The sequence below is a fragment of the Leucoraja erinacea genome, chromosome 15 (assembly GCF_028641065.1).
Source record: "Leucoraja erinacea ecotype New England chromosome 15, Leri_hhj_1, whole genome shotgun sequence".
Lineage (NCBI taxonomy): Eukaryota > Metazoa > Chordata > Chondrichthyes > Rajiformes > Rajidae > Leucoraja > Leucoraja erinaceus.
The window spans coordinates 31654125-31680375 of NC_073391.1; the positions used below are offsets into that span (position 1 = coordinate 31654125).

The following is a 26251-nucleotide window of genomic DNA, read 5'->3' on the forward strand; positions in this document are numbered from 1 at the left end:
CCTGCCCCCCCCCCCCCCCCCCCCCCCCCCCCTTTTCCTGCCTGCATCTTATATCAGCTTTGATTTCTAACTATTTCCTTCTTTTAATGTAACAGTATCAAACCTGGAAACATGAACTTTGCTTTGTCTTTGGGCTGTTGTTGTCTCACTGGTGCATATTTCCAGCATTTCTAGTTCTATTAACTTGGTTGGCCTTTTTCAAAGATATGGCATATTTTCTAATACATTCAGTTAAATTAGATCCAGTTTAAAATATCTTTAATGAGGTTGAATAGTTTTATAAATCTGTTGTGGATCTAATGTATTCTATTCTGGTATTTCTGATTCTTGGGTAGCGGTTTTTAACACTGATCTGAGAGTTAACACTACGAGTGAGAAATGGAAAAAGCAGCATTGTCCAAGACCCACCGTGTTAGTAACCTGCATTTCCTACCGAAACACCGAAAACCGATCTCACATTCATAAGTTCTACGAGCAGAATTAAGACACTTGGCCCATCAAGTCTACTCTGCCATTTAATCATGGCTGATCTATATTTGCCTCTCAACCCCACTCCTGCCTTCACCCCATAACCCCTGGCACCCTTACTAATCATGTATCTGTCAATTTACGCCAAATTTCCTGTCAAATATCAATTGACTTGTCCTCCACAGCCGTCTGTGGCAATTAATTCCACAGATTCACCACCTTCAGACTAAAGTGGTTTCAATTTGGGGCAGAGGACGCAGAATGGTTTTGTTGTGATATAGAATTAATATATAAAGAAAGTATGGAACAAAATAGCATAACTGCCTTGAATATTTTGGTGGAGAGAGGGAGATGGTGGAAAAGATAATGTTCCCAATTGGATAATCCAATTTCAAGGTTGTAACAGAAAACCATCTAATACCATTGGGGAAGGGATCGCTTAAAGTACTTTTAATTGTGAATGGTCTCTCTCAAACCAAAACACCAGTAACCTTGTCCAGAAGATGGTAAGTAATTGACCATTAAAGTTAAATGACCATTTAACTGATGAATTTTCAACACATTTTGTATATTCGAACAGCTGAACAAGTGAGCATGGTGTGAAATTGCAGTTGTGTTAGTATTGGTGTATTGGTGTTATAGATCACTCGGCTGAATTGCAAATGGGAAATGTACTGGTACCAATAGAGTGGGGGAAATAATCTGCTTTTTGTTTGTGGTAAAAATACAAAACTTCTCTTTTGCTTCAAAAGGCAATGCATCATATTCTGAAGTCTCCCTGCATACACGTACGGGTTAAGTTTTCAAACGTATTGTTTTGCTGCCAGTATTTTGCCTTGCAGGTGCGACCCCTGCAGCTAGCTCTCAGCAGGCCAAACTCAGCATTCTTCCAGTGATGGAGGAATGTGTCTATTGAAATGATGGAAAGGGTGTGGGAGATGCTGCCAAGGGGCTCGGAGGAACCTGAGCGCGCTGATGAGCAATGCCCTAAGTGGACATGTTCCTGGTGTACAGGATCATGGTGGCCTGTCTTGGCTGCAGCCAGGCACTCCCAGCAATAAACCGCCAGAGGTATACCTGATAAGACACCAGTCCGTACAATAAATTCATGCACCTTGGTGCATACAAATCCTGAGCCAGCTCCTATAAGCCAAAATAAAAACACAGGCAAGGCCGGCAGCACAGCGGTAGAGTAGCTGCCTTACTGGCAGCTGCGAGAACTTACAACAGAGAACCACTGACCTGATGAAACCTGATAATGCTGATCTGTGGCATCTTCCTTTTATTGAATTGTACATCTGCACATTAGTGTGACTTACCGTGCAGTTTTAATGCTATGAAAACATACTGGGGTTATTTCCAGCCTGTTTTTTATAAACGGTTCACCTTTTTGCCTCTGAGATTAACCTGTGTCCTCTCTGTAACAGAAGGGTGGCGTACAATGTCTGGGAGGAACTGGTGCTCTTCGTTTGGGAGCTGAATTTCTACGTGCATGGTACAATGGAACTAATAACTCAGCAACACCAGTATATGTCTCTGCACCGACCTGGGGTATGTCCTTGTCCTCATTTTGAGTCTTTGTTTTTCTATTATTATTTATTCTTTGCACCGCTGTCAAATTGATACAACAGATGAATGCATAATTTTAGTCAGAGGTAGAACCATTTTTTTACACCCCCCCCCCACAGCAAATGCCAGTCTCTCTTCTCTCCTTCCTCAGTGAACTGTTGGACAGTTGAACAGGGGTGTCCGTTCCCACTCATAGCTGAGCCATCCTTACAGAGATATATTTAAGTGCTTCGCTTTTCACATTGAAGATTAAAATGTGCAGGAGTAACTCAATGGGTCAGGCAGTTTCTTTGGAGGATATGACTAAGCAACGTTTCAGACCCGAAATGTTGTATTATCCATGTCCTCCAGAGATGCTATCTGACCCGCTGAGAACTGTAAGATTATAACATCCGCATTTCCTTGTGCTCATTTAATAGAGAAAATAGCATTTCAGCCTAAAGTGCGATCCATCAATTCCACTTCCGACCAATGATCACACTGTGGGCTAGTTCTATCCCACACACCATGGACATTTTACAGAAGCCAATTAACCTACAAACCTGCGCGTCTTTGGAGTGCGGATGGAAACTGGAGCAACCAGAGAAAACGCCCAGGTTACACGGAAACAGTACAAACTCCACACAGACAGCACACGAGGTCAGGATCGAACCTGGGTCTCTGGAGCTGCAAGGTAGCAACTCGACTACTGTGCCACTGTGCCGCCAGATCATCAGTCAGTTTGATGACCTCCCTGTACACTTGGGATTGGATAAAATGCCCCCTCTAGTGGAAAAACCACATCATTACCCATTCTGATTATTGGTCCTTTCCAAGTTGCAAGTGCCCTAATTATGCACAGCCCACAAGTTTGGATGAGCCTTTGGAGACCAGCGGGTCAGATTTACCAGCTGCAGCAGGGCTGCAAGCAACTTCTGCTGTGTGGGAACTCACTACATTACGCCATTTCTCACTTGTAAAATGGCTGGGTTACAAAAACGTGGCAGCACGGTGGCACAATGATAGAGTTGCTGCCTTACAGCACCAGAGACCCGGGTTTGATCCTGACTACAGGTGCTGTCTGTATGGAGTTCGTATGTTCTCTTGATGACCGCGTGGGTTTTCTCCGGGAGCTCCATTTCCTCCCACATTCCAAATACGTACAGGTTTGCGGCTTCAGTAAAATTTGTAAATTAGCCCTAGTGTGTAGGATAGTGTGAGTGTACGGTGATCACTGGTTGGTGCGGGCTCAGAGGGCCAAAGGGCCTGTTTCCATGCTATACCTCCAAGCTAAACTATAACCAAAGCCGTTCACGGGAAAGGAATTTTCTTGTGACCTGGCGAGGATCTGTAGGTAATGGTAGTCATTGAATACCATGGGACTATATCTCATTAGCCTCAGCATCTGTGGGGACAACCAAAGGGAAAGAGTTTATGAAGCCCTGTTTGTGATCCCTGTAATCTCTGTCTGTTCGCGGTTGATGAGATACAGCATTGATACAAAGCCCTTTGGTCCACACCAACCATCAAGCATCTAATTTTATACATATCCTATCGTATTCCCGCTAACCCTTCCCAGGTTCTGCTGCTCATCTGCACTCGAGAGGCAATTACCGTACTAACCTGCACCCATTTGGGATGTGGGAGAAAACCAGCCCAGGTCTACAAAACTGGGAGTAGTGATTTGTCTTTGTAGTTTTGAGTTTAAAAAAAAAGTTAAAAAAAAAAAAAAAAGATTTGGATAGATATATGGACGGGAAAGGAATGGAGGGTGATGGTCTGAGTACAGGTTGATGGGACTAGGTGAGAGTAAGTGTTCGGCACGGACTAGAAGGGCTGAGATGGCCTGTTTCCGTGCTGTAATTGTTATATGGTTATATTATATGGTTTTAGAGGGCATTACGGGAAACCGAATAATGTGACAAGATTATGTCAAGGTGCAGGATTTCACATTGGTGAATCTGTTGACTTATTTGGGATCGCTTTCTCTGATGCTAACCTCTCATTTGTGAGTGGCATGTCTAAAACTGTACATTTTATCCTGTTGAGTGAGAAGTGGATGCTTATTCAGAATTGGCATTTTAGTCAACCACGTCTGGATCAATGTAATGACTTGGTTCAGTGGGACGGAGCTTCCAGTATCATTAGTGGTTGAGAAATTATCTTTCATTAATGGTGACAGCATACTTTACCAACACTATACTGAGACCCATTGGAGTGGTTTCACATCCACTCATTGTCACATCAATGGCTGGAAGATTACTTTTAGTCTGTTGATGACGAAGGCTGACAATGCAGGAGGAGCAAGGGCCATAATAATCTTTGTATTTTATGTACCATCCAGCATCATCTTACAGGGGTGATCTACCTGCTTTTTCAAATGTCAAAGCTGTAAGGTGTGAAATCAAGCCATTAATTCCATTGGTAATATTTTTCCACAAAGGAAACCACAATGGAGTGTTTGGTGCTGCTGGCTTCACCGACATTCGCAGCTATCGTTACTGGGACCCAGCCAAGCGTGGTCTACATCTACAAGGACTTCTGGATGATATGGAGGTGTGCTTTGTAACATCACTTTTATTTCAGCTATTTTACCAAAGTTAGCAGAATGAAAATCTCTTGACTATTTCACTATGCTTAATGATGCTTTATTGCCGCATGTAGCTAGGTACAGTGAAATGCTTTGTTTGCATACAACACAATAGAATTGTACAGCAGACCTCATCTAGGCAGTACACAAGAGTTGTCATGTTTCTGGGGCCGACAAAGTTACCACAAGTTCATCAAACAGTTTTGTCTTCTGCTTCAAGTGGCAAACCAGGCCTGCTGCCTCACATGGCCACAATGGCTCTTCCTTCTTGGTGGCCCGGGGCCGGCCCCACTCCTTACTAAGAGGTGGGTTTGTGCCAAATTGTAAGATGATTATACTTCATTTGTCAAATGAAAGGCATCGACTTGAAATGTCCTTTTTGCCACAAATGCCGCCAAACCTGATGTATATGCTCAGAATTTTCTCTGTTTATTAAAATCCGTTAAGACGTTGGCTGAGAAATAAATATTGGCTTGGAAACCTATTTATTATTGTCAAAAGTACCGGGATATAGTGAATGATGTTGCGGTTGTCAGATTATACCACACACGAGAACAATCAAGTTAGACATAAGTACAACCGGTAGTGTAAAGAGAAAAATATCAGCGTGTAGAATCAATCCACTGTTACAGCGTTATAGTGTTACAATTGCAAAGAAAGTGCAGATTAAATAAAAGTTAAGGCCCACAATGGGAGTGATTGGGAAATCAGAACTACACCTTAGGTTATTGGAGAGGCCCATAATAGTGGGGGAGATGGTGTTTCTGAATCCAGCAGTGTGCTTTAATGATTTTGTATCTTCAGCCTGACAGGAGAGGGGGAAGAGGGAATGATCGGTCTTTTATTAGGTTGGTTGTTTTCCCAAGGCCATGTGAAGTGTAGATGGAGTTGCTGGTGTTGAGGCTGGTCTGTTTGATGGACTGTGCCACATCCACAACTACATACACTCTGTGAATAATTCTCTTTAAGAAACTGGAGAGGGTAATTTTGTCAAATAGTTGTGCAAAGAATGATTGTTAATCATGCAACCACATGTATCTGTGGCCACAGCTTAGGCATCTCTGTTGTGAAGAATTGGGTAGCACGGTGCAGCGGTAGATTTGCTGCCTTACCGCGTCAGATACCCAGGTTCGATCCTAACTATGGGTGCTGTCTGTACGGAGTTTGTACGTTCTCCCTGTGACTGCGTGGGTTTTCCCCTGTTGCTCCGGTTTCCTCCCACATTCCAAAGACGTGCAGGGTTGTAGGTTAATAGGCTTCGTTAAAGATTGCAAATTGTCCATAGTGTGTATGATAGTGCTAGTGTACGGAGATTGCTGGCTGGCGCAGACTCGGTGGGTGAAGGGCCTCTTTCTGCACGTATTTCTAAACTAAACAATTGGCTGAGGAGGGTTTAAAACGTGCTGATTGCAAAGAGAGCAAATTGAAATGGAGATATTAACTTGGCATCGCAGACAAGGTGGGCCGAAGGGCCTGTCCCTATGCTGTAATGTTCTATTGTGAATTAATTAATTATTATATTTCACTCAGTATTCCATTGGGCACCTGTTTTATTTTAATCTGAATGTGCCATGCATTTTATCTGTATGTACAAAACTTTGATTTCAAGCTTGTCGTTTTTTTCTCTCTCTTTGCTCTCAGAATGCTCCAGAATATTCGATTATGGTCTTGCATGCGTGCGCACACAATCCAACCGGTACTGACCCAACTCCAGAGGAATGGAAGAAGATCGCTGAAGTCATGAAGGTGTGAAAATACCTGGCCTCAAACTTCATTTGGTGGCAGGCAAAATAATGTCTTTGAGTGAAATTTAATCATCATCAAAGCCATTTTCAGGATATTCTCCTAATGTCATTTTCAGATTGGCTTGTAGACAAAAATATGAAAAACAAAATTGGAAAATCATATATTGACAGTCTCATATTATCCAGAGCATAGTGCAAACTAAGCAATATCCTTGGTTTGGCTGAGAGTTGGGTAAACATTACACAATTGCGCTTGCGTAGGACATGTTTGACTTTATGACAACTTTAAATTTACTTTTACACTCAGCTTACTTTGAACCAATGCCAATTCAATTTCATTTTTGCATTGTAATGCTGCAGTCTGCAAAATCTCAGCATGGTTATGTTAGTCACTGTTCAGGTAGACAGATATTTTTTTCCATTTGCTCTGGAATCTAGGGCAAATGGCAGAGTCTTAATTAAAAAAATAGAGCTAGGTCTTTCAGAAGTTAAGAACCATTTTATAAACAGAACTGCAAGAGATGTGGAGCTCTTCCAGAAATGGTAATAGCTGCTGAGTCAGAAGCTAATTTTAACTCTGAGATTTGTTATCAAAAGTCAAAGGTATTAAGGGACATGGACAAAGGAAGTTATATCATAGATCAGCTAACAGTACAGAATTTTGGAACGGGCTTGAGATTAAAAGGCCAGATACAGTTTCTGTTCATTTGGTGTTACGAGTGTAGACTGAAGCTTTTCTTTGGTGGGCGGCACAATGGTGGAGTGGTAGAGTTGCTGCTCTACAACGCCAGAGACCTATTCGATCCTGATTCTAGGCGCTGTCTGTACTGAGTTTGTACATTCTCCTTAAGACTGCGTGGCTTTTCTCTGGGTGTTTCGGTTTCCTCCCACATTCCAAAGACGTGCAACCTTGTAGATTAATTGGCGTTTGTAAATTGTCCCTAGAGTGTAGTATTGAAATTGTGTATGTGGTGATTGTTGGTCAGCGAGGACTAGGTGGACGGAAGGGCATGGTGTATCTCTCAACTGAACTAGTTGCAGCATTAATTTTCGACCTGCGTTCCTATGTGTTGAGTTCAAAGCAAAACTACTATGATGGGCGAGATGGGAATATGAGTGTTGGTGGATGCTGGTTTGCTAAGCTGGAAAGAGTGGAGGGAAGATTTAAGAGGTTGTTGTCAGGACTTGAGGGCCTGAGCTATAGGGAAAAGCTGGGCAGGCTGGGACTTTATTCCTTGGGATGGTAGGAGAATGAGGGGTGATTTTATAGAGGTGTATAAACTCATGAGGGGATAGAGTGACTGAATGCACAGAGAGCAGGGGAATCAAGCACCAGCGGACACAAGTTTGAGGTGACAGGGGAAAGATTCAATAGGAACTTGAAGGATGATTTTTTTCCACTTGGAGAATGGTAGGTATATGGAATGAGCTTCCAGAGGAGGTAGTTGAGGCAGGTAGTACAACAATATTTAAAATACAAGGGCCTGTTTCTGTGCTGTATGACTTTACAACACAGTTAATTTCTTCATTTAGGTACTTTGCACTTTTAATACATCTAATCAGCAATATAAACATAAATCTGCAAATAAGCATCAATTCATGTCTACAATATTTCTAAAATCTATAAATATTTCTAAAAGCTAATAGTCATCATACTATCTTAACAGCTGGAGACATATTTATAAAGTGTGTAGGCATTTTTCTTTTAAATATTGTTTGGGGAGATTTTTTATGTCAATAAGCTGCAACAATATAGGTCCCGTGTGAGAGTAAGCTGAGTGTGTCCCACTGTACATTGAGTGCAACAGAAACTTTAAAAGTACATTCTTGTTGTCTGAATTACAGAGGGAAAATAAAATGAAAAATATGCCTGCAATTTAGTGATTGCAGAGAATGTTCACCAGATCAATTCAGGGGTGGCAGGTATGTTGTTTGAGGAGAGTTTAAACATTCTGTGCATTTAATCCCTTGAGGTGGATTGAAATTGTAGTGAAAATCTTATGGGCTTGGCGGTGTAGACTCGGGAATGTTTTTTCAGTAGTTTGGGCTGTCTCAATGGTCATTATTTTAAAAGAAGGGGTTGGCCATTTGGAAGTGGAATGCAGAGAAACATCTCCCGCTTTGGAATTCCCTCCCCAAGAGAGTTGTGGAGAATTTGAAGATTTAGGAGTGGAGTAGGTACATTTGTAGATTAGTTTAGAGGTACAGCGTGGAAACAGGCCCCTCTGCCCACCGAGTCCGACCCGACCCACAATCACCCATATGCTGGTTATATGTTATCACATTTTCGCATTCTACACACGAGGGACAATTTTGCAGAAGCCAATTTTAGTTGAGAGATACAGCGCAGAAACAGGCCCTTCGGTCCACCGAGTCCACGCTGACCAGCGATCCCCGCACATTAACGCTATCCTACACACACTGGACTCGGTGTAAATTTACACTTATACCAAGCAAATTAACCTCCAAACCTGTACGTCTTTGGAGTGTGGGAGGAAACCGAAGATCTCGGAGAAAACCCACGCAGTCACGGCGAGAACGTACAAATTCTATACAGACAGCACCCGAAGTCGGGATCGAACCCAGTCTCCGGTGCTGCAAGCGCTGTAAGGCAGCAACTCTACTGCTGAGCCACCGTGCTGCCCGCACGTCTTTGGAGTTATGGGAGGAAACTGGGGCACCCGAGAAAACCCATCCGGTCACAGGGTGAACGTGCAAACTCTGTACGGACAGCACCCATCGTTGGATTGAACCTGGGTCTCTGGCGCTGTGAGGCAGCAGCTCTACCGCTGCGCCACTGTGCCGCCGACATTGTATTTTCCAATATTTCTTCATATTTTCAAGTTTCCACACAATATATAAATAGGCCATTCAGCCTTCAGAACAATCCTGTTTCCCAGTCTTCATGTAACCTGTTCTCTCTCCCATGACAACTACATGCCTCCCACTCCCCCCCCCCCCCCCCCCCCCCCACTATCCATCTACATTTGTAGCAATGTGCAGTTGACAGTTTATCAAACAATCAATACATCTTCAGGATGTGAGAGAAAACAGGAGCACAGGGATGGGTGGGGGAATGAATCTGTACAGTCAAATGATGAACATGTGAAGTTCACATAGATTCTCACTTCTCTGCTGTGAAGCTGAGAGACACCAGCGAAAAGCTGCCTCTTAAATAGGCAGAAATTTGGATGGCACAGAGGCGATGCTGGCAGAGCTGCTGCGTTGCAGTGCCAAAGACCCGAGTTCTATCCTGATCTCCGGTGGTGCCTGCGTGGAGTTTGCACGTTCTCCCTGTAACCGCGTGGGTTTCTTCTGGGTGCTTCTGTTTCCTTCCACATCCTAAATATGTGTGGGTTTGTGGGTAATTCGCCTCTGTAAGTTACCCACTAGAATAATGGAACGAGTGTGAACGGGTCAGCGAAGGTTGCCAAGGTTACTCATTGGGCTGAAGAAGCTGTTTCCATGCTGTATTTCTAAAACTAAAAATTGACAATGTATAATATTCTTCACATGCAACTTTTGCTAGCCCCACTTCCACAAAATCTGTCTATGGGTGCACAAACGTTAGCTTTGACTGTTTACACTTACATTACCATGCCACAATATTTAATGGTTTGTATAAACAACCCTTTTATAACTTGATGTGCTTTTGCTTTCCCTTTTGGAACTAGGAATAAAAGTACAAACCATATGCATGGGTTAGCCAGCTGAAGGCACCTTGAAATCTGATAGAGTGGTGCAGTGTTGGATTTGCTGCCTTACAGCGACAGTGACCAGGGTTTGATACTGACTACAGGTGCAGTCTGAATGGAGTTTGGATGTTCTCCCTGTGACCACATGAGTTTTCTCTGGGTGCTCCAGTTTCCTCCCACACTAAAAAGATGTAGATTTGTAGTTTAATTGGCTTTGGTAAAGCGATCACGAGCCTGTGTGGACTCGGTGGGCCAAAGGGCCTGTTTCCACACTGTATTGCTAAAGTCTAAAAGAGAGAACATTTGCAGAAAATCAAAGCAATCTGTTGAATATTTCACGTTCTTTCTGTACTGTATTCCATCATCTGTATCGTCTCTCCATTTGCAGAAAAAGTCCCTCTTCCCGTTCTTTGATTCAGCCTATCAGGGCTTTGCATCTGGAGACTTGGATAAAGATGCTTGGGCTGTTCGTTACTTTGTAAGCCAAGGTTTTGAGCTTTTCTGCGCCCAATCCTTTTCTAAGAATTTTGGATTATACAGTAAGTAACAGCTATTATAAATTATAAAATGTTTGATATCTTTTGGCCATTTCTGAATCCAAAGGAAAGTAGCCAAAATTGTCACGTTGCTCCATTTTCTAGTTGATTGGAACAGCACCAGAGCTGTGTAGAGACACAAAGTGCTGGAATAACTAGCGGGTCAAGCAGCATCCCTGGAGAACATGGATATGTGACAATTTGGGTCGCGACCCTTCTTCAGCCCAGACACGAAATGTCGCCTCTCCATGTTCTTCAGAGATGCTGCCTGACCTGCTGAGTTACTCCAGCACTTTGTCTCCTTTCTTGGTAAACCAGCATCGGCAATTCCCTGTTTCTACTGAGTTAAGTAAGACTCCGATGTAGAACACAATTTACTGGAGTAACTCAGCAGGTTGGGCAGCGTAGGTGAAGGAAATGTATAGGTGACATTTTGGATTGGAACTTTTTTTATTCAGACCCAGCATCAGCAGATCCCTTTGTCTTCACTTTGCTTCTCCACTGCAAAACCACCTAAAGGAAGTTCTCCTCTATTCCGACAGGGGTTCTCCGAGGCACTCTCCCACTGTTCCCCCTCTGTGATTCCTATTGCTCTTCTGAGGTCTGAAGAAAGGATCCTGACCCAAAATATTGCTCATCCATGTCCTCCAAAGATACTGCCTGACTCGATGAGTCACTCCAGCACTTTGCAAGATTCCAGCATGTGAGGTTCCTTGTAATTCTCCGATAAGTAGCATTGCTGTGTGAATGGCCCCTTCAACATTTATTCAATGCAATGCTGCTAAAAATGCAGAAAGGTGACAAACAGTGACTGTGGGTGCAGTGAGGTATATAACGCTATAAATATGTGATAATTTGCACCTGTCAGTTTCGTAAAATAGATCAAAGGTTTGCTCAAAAGGCATATGATGATCAGAAAAGTTTGTGTTTTGTTTTAGACACAAAGAACTGCAGATGTTGGTCTACAAAAAAAGACATAAGGTGCTGAAGTAACTTAGTGGGTCAGTCGGCGTCCCTGGAGAACATGTTCTCCAGAGATGTAGATCAGATGTAGATCTCATGTAGATCAGCCATGATGGAATTGCAGAACAGACTCGATGGGCTCAAAGGCCTAATTCTGCTCCTTATGTCTGATCCGTCTGAAGAAGGGTTTCGGCCCGAAAACGTTGCCTATTTCCTTCGCTCCATAGATGCTGCTGCACCCGCTGAGTTTCTCCAGCTTTTCTGTGTAATCTCCAGAGATGCTGCCTGGCCCGCTGAGTTACACCAGCACTTTGTTTTGTTTTGTTCTGCTGGATTCTAAATGAGTAACTGGTGAACTTATGTGGTTTTTGTTTAATCCGTCTCTGAACCTGATCCTAAGTAGTTTTGTAATTGTATATCAGACTGCATGCCATTAAGGACTTGCTTTTCAAGAAATATTTTGCCTCTAAATCATATACCGAGTTTTAGTCTGGAATTGGGGTAATATGGAGGGGGCCCCTCGCATTCAAAGAAGTTGGCGCGCAGAGAGACAGTGTTAATCAGAATGTAATTTCCATACTGGATTTTGAGATTATGGTGCAGGGTTTCTACTTTGGAAGCAGTCATGAAACTGTAGACTAAATACACATGAAGTTGGTCTGGTTAGTTTAAGCTCCCAAGTTTCCACTAACCTGAATATGCACAAACGCAAGCATAAAATGTTCGAAGAACCTATCCAATAATTCATTAAAATAGAACATAATCTGTTTGTTTTTCATTCAATGAAAGATATCCTTCATAAGACCATAAGACATAAGGAGCAGAATTAGGCCTTTGAGCCCATCGAGTCTGTTCTGCAATTCCATCATGGCTGATCTACTTTTCCTTCTCAACCCCATTCCCCTGCCTTCTCCCCATAACTTTTGACGCCCTTATTAATCAAGAAAATATCAATCTTCGCTTTAAAAATACTCAAAGACTTGCCCTCCACTGCCATCGGTGGCAATGAATTCCCTAGATCCACCGCCTTTTGGCTAAAGAAATTCCTCCTCATCTCTTTTCTAAAGGTACGTCGTTTTATTCCGAGGCTGTGGTCGTTGGTCCTAGACTCTCGCACTAGTGGAAACATCCTCTCCACATCCATTCTATGGAGCCTTTCATTATTTGGTGGAATGCAATGAGACCCCCCCCCCCCCCCCCCCATCCTTCCAAACTCCAGTGAATACAGGTCCAGTGCCTTCAAACGAAATGTCACTGACACAACTGAATTTTACTGACAGCAAAAAATAGGTTTAACAACAAAGTAAGTATTTTTCATTTGGGTGACCACTCTATTCAGAGTAAACATTTTAAATAGTTGTAATTCAATGTAAAATAGCTGAAAATGAATAAACTGTATTGAATGGAAACATAAGAAACTACAGATGATGGAAACCTGAGCGAAAAAAACAAAGTGCTGGTTGAACAGCGGGTATGGCAATATTTATGGAGGGAATGCACAGGCGATGTTTCGGTTTGAAAAGGTCGTATGTCCACTTCCCTCCACAGATGCCTGATCCGTAGAGTTCCTCCAGCACTTTTTTAATTAAACTGTAAATTATATATTTTTGATCTGAATATTATTTTAATGTATTTATGTTAAAAAACCACCGGGTGGCGCCAGCAATGACTACCTCGCCAGCAGTCTGTCACGTCCCTTCTCTGTTTTTATTATTTTACGTATGTTTTAAATGTGTGTTTCAATGTTTCGTGGTTAGTTTATGTGGAGGGGGGGGGAGAAGGGGGGGGAGAATTGGGGGAAACTTTTTTTCAGTCAGTTACCTCAACAGGGATGCGACTTTCTCAGTGTCTCATCCCCCCCCCGGCCTAACAACTGGATTGGTGCGGCCTTTCCTGGAGACCGGCCTGGAGCTTCAAGCCGCAGGCACAGCGCGGACTTTAACATCGCGGAGCTGCGATCCTTTGCCGAGGATCGCCAGAAGAAGTGCTCCGACCGTGGGGCCTGTGGACTTTTAACACCGTGAAGCTGCGGTCTCCGGTAAGAAGCGGCCGACTCGAGAACTCCATGCCTCGGAGTGTTCCGATCCGTCCTGATGTCGGAGTTTCGATCATCCCGACGAGAGGGCCTGAACATCCGACCGTTTGTAGCGGCGAACTGCGGAGGGTTCAAAGGCCCCGACACGGGTGAACAAAGGAGGAAGATGACTGAACTTTATTGGCTTCCATCACAGTGAGGAATGTTGATTCCACTGTGGTGGATGTTTATGTTAAATTTTATTTTAAATGTGTATTGTGTTACTTTCACTTAGTATGGCTGTATGGTAACTCAAATTTCACTGCACCTTAATTGGTTGTGACAATAAATGTAAACTTGAACTTGGGTTCAGTTGATGTGCCCACTCGGAAGACCTTTCCCAGGCTAGTGCAACCTCATGTTTTTGATTCGTGGGCAAAGTGGGGGTAAGCGAGGTACCTTCATGTAGATGATGATATAAGTAATCTCCATAGAAACTTGTATCCTCCGCACTCTCCTGCAGTGTAGCAAATAATTAGACTCTGTTCATAATGGCCTGACAGAATTTGAGTCATCTTGTCAAGAACTCAGTGGATCAGAGTCTCCTTCTCAAGTACCCAAGAGTGACTAATAGTTAACTATTTCGAAATCATAAATTCACTGAATAGGTTTATTAGAAGTGAACGGGCACCATAGTGAAAATTGATTCTTCTGTCCATCATTTCTGCAATTTAATAGTTTGAAATCATTTCTGCAATTTAATAGTTTGAAATTGATGTTATGATAGATCTTGGCCACTTTAGTTTAGTTTAGACATTAGGAATTCTGGCAGCAAATGGCCAAAGCTCACAAAGCAGAGGTTTTAGAGGGGTGGAGATATGGAGAGTTTTGTGGAATGATGTCCAGAACCTTGGACCAGGAGACCTGACAGAAACATTACCTGTGTTTGGGCAACGGAAACCAAAAGGCTTGAATTGAAAGACTGAATATATGTTTGGTAGTTACATGGATCTGTGGAGGTTACCTAGATGGGATGATGGAGAACTTTAATAGTGAGATGGTGGTTAAGTGGTATCCAGTTTAGATCTGTGAACAGAGAGCTGAGAAGTAGGCACAGTGACGTGGAGGGAGAGCTGCTGCCTTACAGTGTTAGAGACCCGGGTTCGATCCTGACTATGAGTGCTGTCTGCGTGGAGTTTGTACGTTCTCTCTGGTACCAAGTGGGTTTCCTCTGGGTGCTCCGGCTTCCTCCCACAATACAAAATTGTAAACGTTTGTGGGTTAATTTGCTTCGGAGAATTTGTTAATGGTCTGTGGTATGTCGGATAGTGTTAGTGTACAGGGTGGTCGCTGGTCGGTGTGGTGGGCCAAAGAGCTTGTTTCCGTGTTGTATCTTTGAGGTCTAAAGTTTTTTTTTAAATCCAGTACAGGTTGGGTTTAGATTTATTATTTTCACATGTACCGAGGTACACTTGTAAAGCTTTGTTTTGCATGTTATCCGCTATAGATTAGATATACGATGCATAGATACAATCACTTCAAACATGAGTACAATATACAGAGCAAAGGGGAGGATACAGAGTGCAAGATATAGTCCTCAGCATTATAGTTCATTGTAGCGCATCAGTCCCTTAGACAAAATCCAATGTCTTCATTAGGGTAGAGGTGAATCGAGCTTTAGGAAGGTCTGTTCAGAAGCCTTATAATGGACAATAAGAAGCTGTTCCTGAATCTGGTGGTGCGTGCTTTCAAGCTTCTGTGCATTTTGCCAGACGGGAGTAAGGAGAAGAAGGAATGATCGGGGTGGGACGTCTTTGATTATGTTGGCTGCTTTTACAAGGCAGCAAGAAGTGTAGATGGAGTCAATGTTGGGGGGAGGCCGGCCTGTGTAATGCATCTACAACATCGCAATTTCTTGTGGTCTTGGGCAGAGCTGTTCGCAAACCTCACTGTGGTACAACCCGACAGTATGGTGCGAAGCTTATAACTCTTGTTAAGGATAAACTCCTATCTCACCAGGGACTAACCTTACTGTACCACTCTACTGCTTTTTTTTTAATTGCTTTTTTTTTTCCCCTTTTTCCTTCTGCCCACAATATTTAATATGAAATATTTAATATGAAAAATAATATGTTACATTCTGTTTGTAGTTTGTTTGGTTGTTTGTTTGTTTGTCATTTTGCACAAAGTCCAAGAGCATTGCCACTTTTCATTTCACTGCACATCTCGTATGTGTATATGACAAATAAACTTGACTTGACGACTTGACTTGACCTAAATATACAGACCAAATATGGGAGATTAACATGGGGACCAATACGTGGTCCCCATCTGTTTAATTGGTTGCTCTATTGAACAATTTATTATGAAAATTAGATAATTTTGGAATTGACATTCTGTTTTTAAAAGGGAAAAGAAGATTTTTCTTATGCTGGGCATTTTATTGCTTTTTGGTTGGCTTTTATTAAACTGCGGCAGCCATTTTGTGGACAACACAATCCTACCATAGTAAAGCACCACAAGTTAGAATGTTTGTCTTGTGCCAGCCAAGAGTATGACACAGTCCAGAGCAAACCTGAAACATTTACAATCAGAGTTGGAATTTTAAACTACCATTGGTACTGATCAAAATATCCATTTGCTGTTGTTGGCCACTTTTGAATGGCATCGTACACTACAGAAAGTTTAAGTGTGCTCTCAATAGGGGCAGCTGTTCTTATTCTTTTCAGCAATCAGAGCAATTTTACATCTGCTTGTCATTCCAAGGCTGCACTTCAAACTTGATCAAATGTAGTTCGGTTGGAATTTTGGCTGCAGCTTAAAAATCGTGAAATTATTTATTAAAAAAAAAGACCAATTGCATTCCCAGTCAACAACTTGGGTATGAAACTGATTTAAGTTTTTGAATACGAATGATGGCGTTGGTCAAACTTACTCCATCAAACTTACTTCACTTTAAACTAGAACAACATCGCCTGGATTGCCATAAAGAAACCCAGACACCGCAATATAATTATTTGCCATACTGAAAGTTTGCAATTGAATTGTGTTGGAAATGCAAAAATCTTTTGTTTCTAATTAGTTTCATTGAGAAACCTCTACAATTCCCACTTTAAAAAAAATAAGTATTTTGATAATTCAAATGGCACCAAATAGACTCAAGAAACTAGAATAATTTTTTCTCTATTTTCTTTACAATGGCTTGCTGATTTATATACATAGGAGTTCAGATTTTAAATCCAAGCCAATTTGTGAAGGTTTAAAACGAATGCCTGTTGGCATTGGATATTTGTGTTACTCAGATGGGACAGTTTACAGAATTCCCAATCAAGGTCCATTAGCCAAGATCTGATTCATCTTAAATTGTAGATAATATCCACCTTTTGTCTGCTGGTCGTCAGCCCCAAGTTGGGAACCTACTTCTAATGTTGTGGTTATAAGATACGAACATATTTTGCAGTAAATAAAATGGAGTTGAACTAAATTGCTTGTACAGAAAGTCAGAACATGTCAGATGAATCTTCTGTCCTGTAAAGATGTACCTTGTCTAGCTCTTTGATTTTTGAAAGGAAACCTCTCAGCGATTTGATGGTGCAATTGTACCATTAATAGATCAGACAGTGAATGAACGGATCAACTGATGTCTAAACTAGATTTGAAATGATCTCCCTTAAAAAGGCAATTGAGAGCAAGATTAAATATTCAGTTGTTCTGGGGGTGGGGTGGGCGAAGGGGCGAGCTGGTTGAGAAGAGAGATGGTTAACCAATGCTGTGGGAGAGGTAGCATGTGATAGATAGATTGTGCATCCTGTATCAATGGAATGGGATTGATGGGCTGAATGACCTCTGGCTCTGGATTTTAATTTTCTGGAAACATTAAACATGCAATATTTCTGGAAAAGATCTGCAAATATCAAATATTTTTTTCAAAAATTGCATTCAAAAAAGGCCAAAGATTCTATGTTATATTTGTGTTTTGCATCCAGTTAGAATAAGTTCATTTAATGTTATTTTCATACCTGACACTCAACTACTAGAATAGAACCCTACTCAGTTGTCCTTCTATTTTGTACAGCTTTTTTAATCTTTTGTTAGTTCAGTTTAGGGATACAGCATGGAAACAGGCCCTTAGGGGCAATTTACAGAAACCAATTAACCTACAAATCTGCATGTCTTTGGGATTTGAGGAGGGGGGGAGAGAAGAATCCAGAACACATGGAGAATTCCACCCGGTCACAGCGAGAACATACTGACAACACCCTTAGTCAGGATTGAACCCGGGTCTCTGGCGCTGAAAGGCAGCAACTCTACTGCTGCGCCACCGTGTCGCCCTGATCTAAATCTTTAAATAAGAATTAGCAAACAAAATAAGGGCTGCATTTAAATACCTGCTCAAAAGGAGACATGAATTATAAATTCAATGTCCTATTCATCAAAATTAACTGCATTCAAGTTGAGACCTGTATTTGGTGCTCCGTATCTCCCTCTTTGCTCTGACCCTTGTACTTTAGTTTAATATGATTGTATTCATGTATGGTATACACTGCCCTCCACAATGTATGGTATACACTGCCCTCCACAATGTTTGGGACAAAGACCCATCATCATTTATTTGCCCCTGTACTCCACAATTTGAGATTTGTAATAGAAAAAAATTACATGTGGCTGAAGTGCACATTGTCAGATTTCATTAAAGGCCATTTGTACACATTTTGGTTTCACCATGTAGAAATTACAGCTGTGTTTATACATTAGTCCCCCCCCCCCATTTTAGGGCACCATAATGTTTGGGACACATCACAGGTGTTTGTAATTGCTCAGGTGTATTTAATAGCCTCCTTAATGCAGGTATAAGAGAACTCGGCACCTAGTATTTCCATCACCTTTGGAAACTTTTATTGCTGATTATCAACACGAGGACCAAAGTTGTGCCAATGAAAGTCAAAGAAGCCATTATGTGACTGAGAAACAAGAATAAAACTGTTAGAGACATCAGCTCAACCTTAGGCTTACCAAAATCAACTGTTTGGAACATCATTAAGAAGAAAGAGAGCACTGGTAAGCTTACTAGTCGTAAAGGGACTGGCAGGCCAAGAAAGACCTCCACAGGTGATGACAGAAGAATTCTCTCTATAATAAGGAAAAACCCCCAAACACCTGTCCAACAGATCAGAAACACTATTCAGGAGTCAGGTGTGGATTTGTCAATGACCACTGTCCACAGAAGACTTCATGAACAAATACAGAGGCTACAATGCAAGATGCAAACCACTGGTTAGCTGTAAAAATAGGATGGCCAGGTTGCAGTTTACCAATATGTGCTTAAAAGAGCAACCACAGTTCTGGAAAAAGGTCATCAATGAAGATAAGTGAACCAGTACCATCAGCATGTATGGCTGCTGAAGGTACTGGCTCACTTATCTTCATTGATGATACAACTGCTGATGGCAATAGCATAATGAATTCTGGAGTGTATAGACACATCCTATCTGCTCAAGTTCAAACAAATGCTTCAAAACTCATTGGCCGGTGGTTCATTCTACTGCAAGACAATGCTCCCAAACATACTGCTAAAGCAACAAAAGGAGTTTTTCAAAGCTAAAAAATGGTCAATTCTTGAGTGGCCAAGTCAATCACCCGATCGGAACCCAATTGAGCATGCCTTTTCTATGCTGAAGAGAAAACTGAAGGGACTAGCCCCCAAAACAAGCATAAGCTAAAGATGCATGTAATACAGGCCTGGCAGGGCTATCGTTGTGGTTCTGTGCCGCCCAAGTAATAAACCTAAACATAGAACAGTACTGCACAGGACCGGGCCCTTGGGCCCACAATATCTGTGCTGAACATAATGCAAATATAAATTAATCACATCTGCCTGCATGTGATTCATATTCCTCCATTTCCTCCACTTGACTACCAGATTTCACAGCGCTGATGACCATTGTTCCTGCTCGGTGGTTTCCCATCATTGCACTGAGAAATTATGTTTTGCTTTTGGATGCCATGATTGTAATTTTGGGTGAAATTTTCCTTGGACCTAAGTAAAATTATAACTAAAAAAGACAATGTGCTGGAGCTCAACTGGTCAGAAAGCATCTCGGGAGAACAGATTTGGTCGAGATACAGCATGGAAACAGGCCCTTCAGCTCACTGAATTTACGACAACAAGCGATCACCTTGTACACTAGGGACAATTTACAGAAGCCAATTAACCTACAAACCTGGCGTGTGGAAGTAAACCGGAGCATCTGGAGAAAACCCACATGATCACAAAAAACATAGAAATATAGAAAATAGGTGCAGGAGTAGGCCATTCGGCCCTTCGAGCCTGCACCGCCATTCAATATGATCATGGCTGATCATCCAACTCGGTATCCTGTTCCTGCCTTCTCTCCATACCCGCTGATCCCTTTAGCCACAAGGGCCACATCTAACTCCCTCTTAAATATAGCCAATGAACTGGCTTCAACTACCTTCTGCGGCAGGGAATTCCAGAGATTCACCACTCTCTGTGTGAAAAAAGTTTTCCTTATCTCGGTCCTAAAAGATTTCCCCCTTTTCCTTAAACTATGACCCCTTGTTCTGGACTTGTCCAACATCGGGAACAATCTTCCTGCATCTAGCCTGTCCAACCCCTTAAGAATTTTGTAAGAAGAACGTACAAACTCCGTACAGACACCACCCCTGGTCAGAATCGAACACGGGTATCTGGTGTTCCAAGGCAGCCACTCTGCCGCCCTAACCATGTTCCCCATAGATGCCGCACGACCCGCTGTTACTCCAGTAGGTTTTTTTTGTCGACCAGCCTCTGCAGTTCATTGTATTTACATATGTAATTAAGAATGCCCCGTTTAATTTCTCCCTCCTTGTTCACAGATGAGCGAGTTGGAAACCTGTGCATCGTGGCCAAGGACACCGACAACGTGAACAGGATTCGGTCGCAGATGGAGAAGATAGCCCGGACAGTATGGTCAAACCCTCCCGCTCAAGGGGCTCGAATTGTAGCCGCTACACTTAATGACTCTGCTCTCTTTGCAGAATGGTGAGAAGACAGTGATAGAACAATCTAACGTGCAGTGGAATGACATTGTGCTTGTAGACATCTATTTTTTTTTTTTTAAGTTGCCTAAATAGTTCTAACTCCTCGCTCTTCCCATTCCAAAACTGACCTCTCTGTCCTGATGAATTTCCCGGTTGCTACCCATTTTCTCCCCTTCCCATTCTCACATCAACCTTTCTGTCCTGGGCTTCCTCCATTGTCAGGCCCAAGAACGGAACTCACTATCAAAACATGGAGGGGACGGGGTACACAATTTTTTGGCGGCCGCGCGTGCATACACACACACACGCGCGAACGCCTTTGGAGGCTCAATCCAGCGCTAAATGCAGCTCAACTGCCTGTCTCACCGGGTGAACTAACAGCCCTGTCTGGACTGACGGGATACCAGCACTGCTTCTCTGCGCTGGCTATATTTCCCGCAAGCCCAGGCAGGTTAACCTGGTGGGGATGTCGCCCACCACTCAAAACATGGGGGGGGCGTGTCCCCTCTGGCCCCCCTGGGTTTTCCGCCCCTGGTCACACGCAAACTGGAGGAATAGCTTCTCATATTCGCTTGTGTAGCTTTCAACCCAAATGGTCTGAATATTGAAACGTTGAAACAATGAACTGCAGATACTGGTTTACACAAAATGACACCAAGTGCTCGAGTAACTCAGTAGGTCAGGCAGAATCTCTGGAGAACATGGATAGGTGACATTTCGGGTCGGGACCCTGCTGCCTGACCCACTGACCTACTCCAGCACTTGGTGACGTTTTGGTAAGAACATTGAGTTCTCCAATTTTTGGTAATCAGCCCCTCCCCGATTTTAATCTCTCTCTTCCCTGTGTCCTTCCTGGATGCACACCCATTTCTACCACTATCCTGCCCCCATTTCTCCTGTCCCCTTCTACATATCTCCCATCTACCTATCTCCCTTCCTCTGGCTTCATATTTCATACCACTTCTCTCCTTATTTCACGGACCTTTTTTCTTTTCATTTCTAGCCTTAGTGAAACAAACCTTCCTCATATGTATCTACCAATCACTTACCTGGCTTTGTCCAGCCCCCACCTCTCTTCTAGCTTTCTACCCCCACTACAATCACTGTTTGGAAAAAAGGGTCCCAACCTGAAACTTATTATCTAAAGAATATACCTGATCTGTTGAGTCTTTTTTTGTAAATAAGCATCTGCAGTTCCTTACGTCTACTCCTTGTGATACAGCGTGAAACAGGCCCACTGGGCCCGCACCGACCAACGATCACCTGTGCACTAATTCTATGTTATCCCAGTTTTGAATCCTACACTGTAGGGATAATTTACAGAAACCGCTTAGCCTACAAACCTGCATGTCTTTGGACTGTGGGAGGAAACAGGAGCACCTGGAAAAAACCTGCACAGTCACACGGAAAACGTACTAACTACGTACAGAATGCACCCATAGTCAGGGTCGAACCAGGGTCCCTGGCGCTGCAAGGCAGCAACTGTTTTGCCGCAGCACTGCCGGCCCTTTTATCTTGGCATCATGTTCGGCACGGACATTGTGGGCTGAAGGGCCTGTACCTGTGCTGTTTTATGTTCTAAGTGTCGGTAACATTATAAACACTCTGGCAACCATCTTTTTACACTCCCTGCTTTCCTAATGTTTATTAGTTTCTGGTGACATTTGTGGTCATTGTTGTCATTATAAACACTCGTATTCACTTTATGGTGGAATCCACCTACTATAAACTTTCCACACTGTACCTAGAGTCATTGTCATACAGCATGAAAACAGGCCCCTTCGGGCCATCCTACCCACATGACCAACATGCCCCATGTACACTCGTACCACCTGCCTGCGTTTGGCCTATATCCTTCCACACATCCTATTCATGTACCTATTTAAATGTTTCTTAAATGTTCTGTTAGTACCTACCCCAACAACCTCCTCCGGCAGCTTGTTTTATACAGGTGTGTGTTTTTTTTCTCTCTCTCATCCGGGTGCTCCGGTTTCTTCCTGGATTCCAACGACGTGCAGGTTTGTAGGCTAATTGGCTTCTGTAAATTGCTCCTAGTGTGTAGGATAGCACAAGTGTGTATGGGTGATCATTGGTCGGCGTGGACTGGGTGGGCCAATGCACCTGTTTCCATGCTGTATCTCTAAACTGAATAGGTGGATGTTAATGGGTGTCTTCTTATACAGTAGAGAGGTGATTTAGGAAATAAATTCTAGCTGGTGAGGTTCAAGTATATGAAGGCGGTCATGAAATCTGAAAAGTGCAAATGGGGCAAATTTTGAGCGTTCAAGTTGAATGCCAAGTTCCAGAAGATCACATACCTTCCAATGTATATGCTGCAGGTTTTTATTCATCATTTCTTTTCATACGCCCAACATTTATTTCTGTAGAAATCCTGCACCTTTCCCACTTTCTGCATTCTCTAATCCTAAACCAGTCTTTAATAAGTAGACACAAGGAACTGCAGGTGCTGGTTTACCAAAAAAGACACTAGGTGTTGGAATAACTCAGTGGGTCAGGCATCATCTCTGACAAACATGGACAGACGATGTTTTGGGTCGGTTCTATTCTTCAGACTGATTATGGTAGTGTGGGCAAAGCTAAAGGAGAGATGGGGGTGGGACAAGGTCTGGCAAGTGATCTTTAATAAGAGTGTGATCATTAATTAGTTACAAGGAACTGCAGGTTTACATGAAAAGTCACAAAGCGCTAGAGTAACAGTGGGTCAGGCAGCATCTCTCTGGAGAACATAGATAGGTGGACACCTGTTACTTGTTACGGTCTGAAGAAGGCTCCTGGTCTAAAGAAGGATCGATCCCACCCTAAAAAGTCACCCATCCATGTTCTCCAGAGATGCTGCCTGACTTGTTGAGTTACTCCAGCACTTTACGTATTTTTTCAGTAAAACTAAGCAGGTCTTTTCTAACTATAATTGAAGGGTTATTGGACCACACATGCTGGCCCAAACTTCTTTGCTGCTGTGTTACCGTGTGGATTTTATAAAATGTTGATGACTTTCATGCTAAGGTCTGATTAACATTTTATCGGTCTGTGCCAGTTCGTCAGCTTGACTAAATTTATTTTGCAATACTCATATCCACCAGGTGTTTTTATTTCTTTTAATGTGTAATCTCCACTCTGAGAAAAACGCTGCACTTATGGCATAAACTAAGTTCTTTTGTGTCCCTAATTTTAAATTGAACCGTATGGCGCGTCCTGCGAAACAAATCGTGCTTTTTTTTGCCTTTATGTCGTTGCCAATCCATTCTTTTACCATTTAGTCTGAGCCTGTCGCTGTGCATGCAGCAGCTTCAATCCCAGCCGCCTTTCCCTTTGAGCCATTATTCCATCCAAGTGTCTGTGCCGCAGTTCCATTAACAACCTAGGGTTGATCTCTTGTGGGATGTCAAGCTTGTTTCTTCATGTTCAAGGCAGCAAAATGATCATTTATTTACATACCAACTAGTGCAGAGATCATGAATACGGACTGCTGTAGTTTAGTTTAGTTTAGTTTAGAGATACAGCGCGGAGGAAGCTGGCCTTTTGGCCCACTGAATCCATGCCGACTAATGATTTTTTTTGTTTCTTGCTCCGCCCCCCCCCCCCCCCCCCCCCCCCCCCCCCCAAAGGAATATTCCACATACTGAGAACAATTTACAATTTTTTACCAAAGCCAATGGACCAATAAACCCAAACGTCTTTGGAGTGTGGGAGGAAACCCGGAGCACCTGGGGAAAACTCATACGGTCATGGGGAGAATGTGTAAACTCTGTACAGACAGCACCCACAGTCAGGATAAACCCGGGACTGGCAACTCTACTGCTGTGCCACCATACCCCCTGTTTATTTTCATTGAAAGCAGTGTGCTTGCTAAAGATTGTAGATCCTCTCCACGAAAGTGGTTACTGTGGATGTGTTGAGAGAACCTAGTACTTGGAGCAGTAGACAAACAGGTCCTTTGTCCCACAAACTTTATCCCGAACATGATGCCAAGTTAAGCTAATCTTCTCTGCCTGCATGTGATCCATATTCCTCCATGCCCTGCATATATCTATGTGTGCCAATCAAAAAGCCTCTTAAAAGTCACAACCATATCTGCGTCCATCATCTCTAGCAGCACGGTGCAGGCACAAAAGAGCAACAAGCAATTTAAAAGTCACAGGAATATCTGGCAATAGTCATCTCTGCAGCGTGAGGAACACCAAGATTGGTTTCAGCAATTCCATCAGGGCTCACTCTGCATATCTCTGATGTCAAACCTGGGCCTTCTCTAGATTCATTATCATCTAGATCATTATCATCTGGGTTCATTATTGGCCAACAGGGTGACAGAGCTGGTAGAGCCGCTGCCTCAAAGGTCCAGAGACCAGGGTTATACCCTGACCTTGGGCGCTGTCTGTACGGAGTTTGCACGTTCTCCCTGCATGAGTTTCCTCTGGGCGCTCCGATTTCCTCCCTCAGATGTGTGGGCCTGTAGGTTATTTGGCCTCTGTGAATTGCCTCTACTGTGTAGAGAGTGGGTAAGAAAACTAGTTCTAGTAATATAGTTCTAGTCCTAGAAATATAAAAGTAGTGTGAAAGGGTGATTGATGGTCAGCGTGGAGTCAGTGGGCTGAAGGACCTGTATCCATGCTGTATCTTTCAGTCAAATATGGTAAAACAAGGATATTGAGCCATTCCACTCGAAGACTGCATCTCTAAACTTAAACCTAAACTAAAGTGATGTGATGTCCACTGACTCACTCTGGTACATTACTTTGTTGACATTTCCTCCTCCAGGGCAAGTAATGTGAAGACTATGGCTGACCGGGTATTGCTGATGAGAGCGCAGCTAAGGGAAAAACTGGAGAAACTGGGAACTCCCGGCACTTGGGATCACATCACCCAACAGATCGGAATGTTCAGCTTCACGGGACTGAACCGTATGTACCCAGAGCACATACCACATCTCATTGAGCCAGACAGCGTGAAAACTGGCCCTTCGTCCCAACTTGCCCACGCCAATGTGCCCAATCTACACTAGCCCCGCTTCTCTGTGTTTAGCCCATATCTTTCAAAACCCATCCTATCCATGTACATGTCTAAATGTTTCTTAAATGTTGTGATAGTACATGTCTCAACTGCCACCTCTAGCAGATCATTCCATACACCAACCATCCTTTATATTAAAAAAAAGTTGCCCCTCAGGTTCCCATTAACTCTTCAACCTTTAATGAGTGTGTAAAACTGCTGCGACACAGCTCCAATGAACCAACTTCAATCCTGACCACGGGTGCTGCTTGTGTGGAGTTTGCACGTTCTCCTGTGACAGTGCGCATTTCATCTAGATGCTCCGGTTTACCCCAGCATCCTAAAATCATGTGAATCGATAGGTTAGTTGACTACTCAAAATTGCCCCCTGTGAGAAGGAGAGTGGTAGAGTCTGTGGGAATTAATGGGAAACATGGGGTGGTCCGTTTACAAGGATGATTAGTAGGGTAATGATGTTCTTTCATTTGGTACAGACTCAATGGGCTCATAAGATCAAAAGTTCATTTCAATGTCATTGGAGCAGAAGTAGGCCAATTGGCCCATCAAGTCTACTCCGCCTTTCAATCATGGCTGATCTATAGTTCCCTCTTAACCCCATTCTCCTGCCATCTCCCCATAACTTT

The 26251-nt window shown here is 43.0% G+C and overlaps 1 protein-coding gene across 1 annotated transcript in view; it reads left to right on the forward strand.

Moving 5' to 3' along the window:
• The window catches only part of got1 (glutamic-oxaloacetic transaminase 1, soluble), a 46191-nt gene that overhangs the window by 9483 nt on the left and 10457 nt on the right, over nt 1-26251 (forward strand). The window contains exons 3-8 of the mRNA XM_055647036.1: nt 1896-2019; nt 4460-4572; nt 6248-6352; nt 10435-10585; nt 20436-20601; nt 25377-25519. Of these exons, the coding sequence (XP_055503011.1) occupies nt 1896-2019; nt 4460-4572; nt 6248-6352; nt 10435-10585; nt 20436-20601; nt 25377-25519 (802 nt within the window). The remainder of the gene's footprint in view (nt 1-1895; nt 2020-4459; nt 4573-6247; nt 6353-10434; nt 10586-20435; nt 20602-25376; nt 25520-26251) is intronic.